The following is an 8,541-nucleotide window of genomic DNA, read 5'->3' as shown; positions in this document are numbered from 1 at the left end:
GTAGTTCACATTTCCCCACTCCAGGCGAAATTTATGGTATTCTGTAAACTAAAACTTCACAGGTATGTTTTTATATCCAAAAAGAATTACCGTAATTCGAACTACTTAACACTACACAACCTCATACACAAGCTTCCAAACACAATACTTTTTAAAATTAGTTACCAACTACTATACTTATGCACGCCAGCTGGGCTGCGTCCTGGTCGGCCTTCCACTCCGGGTCCGTCAATTTTGGGGGTTTCAGTGGAGAAAAATTTGCCATGTTTTAAAAAGCACAAAATATATAGATAATAACAACTATAAAGACAAAGCACAATAAAAACTTTAGCTTATTATTCAAATAATACTACAAAATACCACCTTCACTGATTGTGCTGTATAAGACAAGAAAATCTGAGAATATAAAAGGTCAAATGGGCCGTACTAATAGAAAGACCCGCCCTCCTTCCCAAAGTTTACTGGAGAAACTTTGTGATGGATGACAGGAGTTCCTTTTTTAATAACGTCCATTTCAACTTTGACCCTCATATTATTTATGCAATTACAACACACATAAATGAACAATAACTGATTAAAAACACAAATCATCAATAATTTGAAATCAATAATTATACATGATTGGAAATCAAAAGCTCTTACCTTTAACAAGAGGTATTGCACCACTATGAACAGGTGACTCTGTTCATACTTAAGCAGCTATATAAATTGCAAAAATAGTACAGTCTGTATTACACACCAGTTCTGATACATTGAGCTGAAATACACACAAGAAAACACAATACATCTGATATTAACACACATCAACACATAAACATAAATCTAGTTGTTGAAACGCACATAAACAGTTTCCCAAAAGTACAAACAAGATCACCTGTTAAACATAAACCATGTCAACATCAATAATATTTACTACTTGTGTTCTTGACGGAGCAATACAAAGATTTGTTAATTTTGATGAAAGTTGATAGTATATTATACATCACCAGTCATTGTCTAGAAACTATACAATTTTCTAACATAACACAGCAAAAGGCATAATACATCTACTTCTAAATAAAACTAAGTACAAGACACATAAACTCTAAATAATAAAAAGGACAGAAAACATGTGAATGTCCTCCTTCGGCCTGTGATCTACCAGCTTGGTTTTTCATTTTGCATCTGGAAATAAATATATATTTAAGAGTTACATTGCCTCCCCTCATCCATTATGTGCTTGGTAAATAAATAATCTGTACAGTCACTTGACATGTGGTGCACATTAACGTGAACCTCATAATATTGGTGCAGCGACCCGCCATGTTTTCCCACTTTAGCTTCAATGCTAGTTAACACACACTCACACACACGCAGGATTACACAACAGTTTTTAACACATATTTCCTCCACATACATTTGGTATTTTCCACACTTAATGCCACTCTGGTTAACAAATTCAACATAAACACAAGGTAAATATTACACAAGCCTAGTTTATGCACTTTACCTAGTGCTAACATTAGCTAGCACAATATGCTACCAGGGATCCCGGCACACAAGACTGTCCTCATAAGCTGCATGAGATGTTAATCTCTGAATAAATTATGGACACTTTAGTAGCTGTTAAACAATGTAATATTGTGAAGATCACTTACAATTCGCTTTCTGCTAAAGTGGCAAGCAAATGGCGGAGTGGTTCTGAGAAGGGAAAGCTCGGAGTCTGTCGCTTCAGTCAGCAGACATCTTACATCTCTTGACTTTTACGCCCAGGATGTTCATGTGAGAACCGCAAGCAAAGCTCATTGAGTTCATGCACAAAAAGGGAGCATCACAAAAAAAAATTAATCTCAAACAAAAACTTGTAAGTTATTTTTTGTTTGAAACTTTTTATTTTTGCTTGAATAATTGTGAAACAAATGTAACTCCATATAAAACAGGGATTTAGTGTGGTATAACAGGATCTGATTGGACACAACAGGAGGAGCCAGACAGGAGGGACTGAGAATGAGTTGTAAATGTACTGGGGAGGTTGATTACTAAACGAGGAACAGATGGCTGATTAGAAATGTGTTGCATGTGTGAGGAGATGGAGCAGAAGGCAGAGTAACAAGGACTAATTAGAGACAAGAAATAAACATAACCAGAAACAGTAAGAAGGACTGAACTAAAGTAATAGAAACAAGACCTGTCTAATCAAAGAAAGAGACTTAGGAACACAAGAATAATCAAACCTCAAAAGCAACCTGGGACATAATTTTTTAATCTGTTGCTCAAACAAACCTCTCAGTGCTGCTCCCATGATAAATTGGGCATCAGTTGTGCATTAGAATTTAGCATAATGCTTGCATTGTCATTTAATAATTGTGGTCATGAGAAACTATTTGGATTCTTTCTGTTTCAAATAATGTGGAATGACATGAGAAAAATTCAAGGTTAAATGCAGCGTTAAAATTCAAAGGTTCAGGAAAAACTGAAAGGACCAAAAATGACAGAAATGTTACATTATGGCTTACACATTCATGCGAAAACACAGACTGACACCACAAGATAGGTGTGCCAAAGAAAGTCGATACTGCACAAGTGTCACAGAGTTCTACATTGAAGCCTTTCAAATGAAAAACTTCTGCTTCACAAGCAACAGGAATAACTGAAAGCCTTTGTGGTCATTAGCAAAACTTATATTCTCTGAGAAACTGGACACTGGGCTTCCTGCAGCCACCAAACCAACAGAAATACACACCTAAAATACAAATCCACACATTTTGAGTGGATGAACCATTTAATGATATTCGAATTTGAGGTACACCTGTTTGTGTGTGTACAACTGGAACACCCTTTACAACTGGAACACCCTTTACAACTGGAACACCCTTTACCGAGTCCTTTGAGAATTTTCACTTCTCCTTTGACCCCCAGACCTGCAGCGGGTTTTATCTTTTATACCTCTGACTGTATCTGCATGTTAGTGTTATTCTGTATTTTCTATTTTTATTGTTTTCTTTCATGCGAATATAGATCAAATTGAACAAAAAATTAGTATATTTAGACAATGCGGTTGCTGAACAAGCCCCTTTTTTGAGAAATCTGGGATTAAACAGATTTATCAGTGATATTTACAGATTTATCACTGTGGGGGATCATTGGAGGGCAACATCTCCCTGGAGCCCTGCTCCTCCTGAGCGCCTTCAGGTACAATCCTCATGCTAACACTGTCTGTGGTGCTCGGGTTTACTCTGAACTTCCTGTTGATTGGACGCACCGCCCGGAGGAAATGTCTCTTGAAGGTCTCACTGAGAACAATGTAGAGAAATGGGTTGATGCAGCTGTTTGCGTAACCCATGCTGATGGCAATGTTGTACGCATATGAGAAAGCTATGCTTGGGTTCTGCACCCCGAGATGGATGAGCTGCAGGATGTAGTAAGGAGCCCAGCAGGTAAAGAAAGCGAGGCAGATGGCCACCGCCATCCGCGTCACCTTCCTGGTCCGCACCCTTAAACTGCGTGGGGGCAGCGGTGCCACGCTGGCGGACATGTGTTGTAGGATCTTGAAGAACCCCCAGCAGATGATGACCAAAGGGATTGCAAAAGCCAAGAAAAACTGGTAAAGTGTAAACCAGTACGTGTCATTGACCAAATCTGGGAGAAGGAGAGCACAGGCAACCAGTCCGTCCGGCAGAGGCATCAGACCAGTGTACATCCACACAGGGATGATTGTGAACATGGACAGTACCCACACCAGTCCGATGACCAGTACAGCTACGTATGGTGTTCGGATGTGATTGAAGCGGATCGGATGAACAGTCGCCAAGTAGCGGTCAAGGGTCATTGCAGTGAGGATGTAAGTGCTGACAATCTGGCTGTTGGAGTCGAGGGCAGTGATGACCGTGCACATGGCCGCACCGAAGTGCCACGTACCGTTGCCCAGCAACTGGTGGATGAGGAACGGCATGCCAAGAAGAAACATGAGATCGACGATTGACAAGTTTAAGATGAATATGTCTGGGACTGTTTGCTTGGCACGACACTTGGTCTTCTTCAGAATTGTGTAAATGACGATGCAGTTCCCGATGATGCCCAGGAAACAGATGATTCCAAAGATGACAGGCAGACTGGCACCGCAGTGAGGGGCATCATCTTCAGCTGGAACAAAACAATGACCATCAATTCAAACATGCTAAGAAAACTACTCTATCATCGTCTGAAAGTCATTATTTTATAGCAGTAAGTACATTTACTGACTCATTGGAACAGAGTAATAAAATTCTGTGCGATTCAACAGTCACTGAAAGTAATGTCACACCAGAAAACACAACCGCAGAAAACAAAATATTGAGAGAAAAAAAATCAATGGTAAACAATGATTGAAAAAGAAAATAATAATAATTACAGTTATCCTGAACAATAAGCTGAAGCAGTCTTTTAATCTATAATTTTTTTGAGTTGGACAGGAATTCAAGTTAGTATTATATGGCCAACTATGTCCCTAGTGTATGAACATGACATAACACAGACCAATTTCTGAAAGCAATTTGCAACTAAGCTAAATGCAGTCACCAATATCCCTAATCATTGTATGCCATCTACGTATCAACCTAATGTTTGGTGATAAAGCATTAAGGCACTTTGAAATGCCTTGTTGATGAAAGGTGCTTTACAAATAAACTTTGACTTGATTTGATTTTTAATATCAGGAAAATATCTGTACTTTCCTACCATCACATGTAAAAATGGGTTTTGCAAAACTCTTCTGGGACTTGAACTTGAACAGATGAGGTTTAAGACTGGGCTTGTTGATGAAATAAAAATATTGTTAAATCATGTAAGAAATGGTATCCAAAGCATGAGATGTATTTCTATGGACATGTCAGCTATCATATTTAAATATCTTAGAAATCCTGTAGGGTGAGTTGAAGAGGCAAAAGAAGGATTTGATGACTATGGACTATTTAGAGACTACACAAAGAAAAACGGACATCCTTTTCTCTCTATGCATCAACCTTGTGAAGCACCAGTGCTTCACAAGGTTCGCAAGGTTTGTCCTTTTGGCCAAACAACTTGTACAAAGTACTGACAGAAGAAGTGCTGGCATTTGTGCCTCTGGTGATTTTATTCCACATAGTTATTTCATAAACATGATAGAATTTCTCATGTTAAACGGTTGCAATAAATTTGTCCACATGTTTGTATGATTTAATTTTATGTTTTATTCAGAATACTCTTGCACAATTGTAGAAGCTATCTCATAAGACCTTTTAGTCTTAGTTTTTTTTTCTAAAGAAAGAAAAATAAACCCAATCTTTATATATCAAATTTAATAAGATATTATTACTCTGAACCATGTAGGAAAATCTTACTTAAATCTTTCTATGTTTTCTTTTTCATGCTTGTGGCTTTAATTAAAATAGATCAACACCGACAAAACAAGTTACACAATTTATGCAACATTTTTTAATTAAATAAAAATTAGAGTTTAGTTATTACTGTTATTATATGTTGTCTCATGCCATTACTTTAACTACTTATTGACAGTAATCCTTGCCGTATTGATAGAACTAAAAATAAAATTAATGTTACAATCAATCAAACAATTAACTTACCTCTTGTTAAATTTGAGTGTCCACTAGAAAAATAAGAAACGTTCAAAAAATCCATTTCTTAAAATGTAACCTCAAGTAAGGATTTTATTTTCTCTTCGTATTTCTCTTGTAAAGCGGACTATTTCTCAGGTAAATGGACCTGAACCGGACCACAGCGGAAATCCTTTCTGGTCCTGATTCCAGATGCGTCTGTGGAAGCTTTCCCAGTCTGAACGTGGTGTGCGGAGTGCGTGCGCTCCGGAGCGCGCTTCCCTCACAGATATGGATTGAAAACGCATCTCATCGATGAGCAGCTTCAGAGAGTCTGACTCCGCTCTGCTCTGAGCTCGCTACATGGATTTAATAAGTCTCTGATGTTAAAGAGACTCCCGTGGTGTCAGTCACCAAGGGAGAAAATTATTACGCTGCTGGTTACACCTGACCATGCTGTGTGTGCGTGTGTGTGTGTGGGTGTGTGTGCGTGTGTGTGTGTGTGGGTGTGTGTGCGTGTGTGTGTGTGTGTGTGTGTGTGTGTGTGTGTGTGCGGAGAGCTGCAGTTTCCCAGGCATGCATTTGATCCAGTATGTGTGTTGTTAGGTTGCTCTAAAGCAAGGTTGAAGCAGGTCGCGGACACTGCATCAACTTTACAAAAAGGTTGGCACACACCATAATAAAAAAGCGATATATTTCCATTAAGTGTTATTTAATGGAAAATAAAATTATAGAAAATACTCAAAATTTGTTTATTGTAATTATTATTATTATTATTATTATTATTATTATTATTATTATTATTATTATTATTATTATTATTATTTATTTATTTATTTATTTATTTATTTATTTATTTATGTATGTATTTTTTTTCTAACTTATGTTTATTTGATGGCTCATACAAAAAAAGTTTCTCGCTGTCTCATCCGCAACAATTTTCAGACCTGTCTGCACCGCAAGAGGGCGCTGTTTTAACTTCGTTAAATCTAGAAATGATCAACATCATTTGGACTTAACAATGGATCTGTTTTATTCTTGAGATCCGGTCAGACATCAGATTTAGGGGAAATCTGATGTCTTTCCACTTTCTTAGTGGAAAGAAAAGGTTTGCAAATGTGTTTCTGTGTAAGAGTGTGTGGGTGTCAGTAAAGTACCTGCACTCAACTAATTGCCCTACATCCTGTGGGATTGCCGTTATGTTAAAAAGACTGATGCTTGCCACTGCTGACATGATCATTTTGCTTGAACAATCTCTTGTCAGAATAATTTACACATCCTGACAACAGGAACAGAATAAGACTCGACACAATGAGCTGCAGAATGAAGATTTCGGCTCCAGGGATGTTTGAATAGGAATAAGTTAGTTTTCAGTGGCAATGAATTCTTCATTTTGAAGAGCAGACAGAACAGAAGAGCTGATGTAGGAGTACCTTCTATGTTTATGAAAAGTAAAAAGTTAGTAGCAGGAGATGGATAGCCTTTCATGGTTGGCAGGATTATCTCAGCTGATGCCTCCTTCCAGGAAGTTCAAACAGTTGTTCCAGTTTACTTGTGTTACTTGTGTCTAGTTTTACAGCTCTCCTGTTTCTCCCTCGCCCACTGGTGTCTCTCTCTCTCTTTCTTCTTCTCTCTCTCTATCCTCTGTCTGACTTCTGCTTTCTCCTTTCACTCTTGCAACCTGTCAGTTAATCATCCAGCATTCACCTTCACAGACTTTAAACACTTCTCTTGCCCTCACTGCTGGTTCCTCCTGATTATTTCTGGTACTGTTCCTCCATGTACCCATTTGCTTTTTATTTCTCCGTTTGGTGTCCTCCTAGCTGTGTGCAAGTTCTTGTTAATCAATTTTTTTTCCCATTGAAAGATCACCATGTACTCGACGCCTCTGCATGTGGACCCAGTTTGCAGTGACAAATCATGACCCTTTCATATGGCTTTCTTTCAACAATGGCTTTCTCCTTCCCAAAAGAGAATTTGTGGACTCCTAAATTAATAATTGTCTTGATGGCAGTTTCCCATCTGCGCCATAAAGGTTTGATGCTATAATGGATCTCTTGGATGCATTATAGCATCTAATTAATGCTCTCCTTGTCCAACAATGCAGTTTAGGTTGACAACCATGTCTTTGTTTTGCATTTGTGCCATTCTCTTTCCATTTTTGTGTGACGTATTGATCACTGCCCTGTGAGATGCTCAGGTATTATTTAATACCCTAACCTTCTAAGCCATTTGTTCAGGCCTGCATCATGTTTCTTGATGGTCATGATGTTGTATGTTTACTTACTTTGTCTAGCAAACACTTGAAACCTTCTTAGAATAGCTGTTTGTATGCTTCACTTCGTAATTGTCCCTGTAGAAAACAAGGAAATTTCGTCTTGAAGTGCGGTAAAAGCAATGAAAGCAAAATCACAGCCATAATCATTCTCAACATGTGTTTACTCTCTAATTGAGAGTAAACACACACACACACACACAAGAAACTAAAAGTAAAGTGTCTGGCTTGAATTTTAATTAACTCTAAAAATATAAAGGAAATGTTGACAGTCCCTTTTCATTTTAACTAAATAATTGTCTGAGTAATGAGAGTTTTTCCATCTGAATCTGTTACCAGATGGTAGGAGCTTAGATTCACAATGCAGAGGGTGATCAGAAAGGCAGGAAGTGCTAAAGAAAACGTATTCAGCATTTTGTGTGACGTCCTTCAATACAATTTGTCAGATCAGGTAGGATGGTGGAGATAATTTTACCAGGAACTTTCACTTTGTTGATTCTTCTTCTCTAAGGTTACTAAACCAAGAGATATGGAAAAAAGTAAATATTTGATTGCATGTCAATAGAAAATGGTCATCACCATTTTTGCACACACTGTGCAGAGGTAGTGTAGTCTTTAATGTGCTGTTTTTTTCTGTCTTTATCAATATTAAGCTTCCCTTTAAACATTGATGTCAGTGATGAGAGGATTAGCTTGAAAGTCTATGCAGAGATCTTT

General features: G+C 37.9%; 1 protein-coding gene across 1 annotated transcript; it reads right to left on the bottom strand.

Moving 5' to 3' along the window:
- Positions 1-3,106: 3,106 nt before the first annotated feature.
- Positions 3,107-5,704, bottom strand: LOC122829796 (melanin-concentrating hormone receptor 1-like). Its single transcript, XM_044114648.1, has 2 exons — positions 5,580-5,704; positions 3,107-4,122 (listed from the first exon to the last, which is right to left on the bottom strand). The coding sequence occupies exons 1-2, from the start codon at positions 5,632-5,634 to the stop codon at positions 3,107-3,109; spliced, it is 1,071 nt and encodes a 356-aa protein (XP_043970583.1). The 5' UTR covers positions 5,635-5,704.
- Positions 5,705-8,541: the final 2,837 nt, after the last annotated feature.

This window comes from Gambusia affinis, linkage group LG04, assembly GCF_019740435.1.
Source record: "Gambusia affinis linkage group LG04, SWU_Gaff_1.0, whole genome shotgun sequence".
Classification (NCBI taxonomy): Eukaryota; Metazoa; Chordata; class Actinopteri; order Cyprinodontiformes; family Poeciliidae; genus Gambusia; species Gambusia affinis.
Note: the sequence above shows the minus strand (reverse complement) of the source record. Positions and strands in the feature narration are given on the sequence as shown.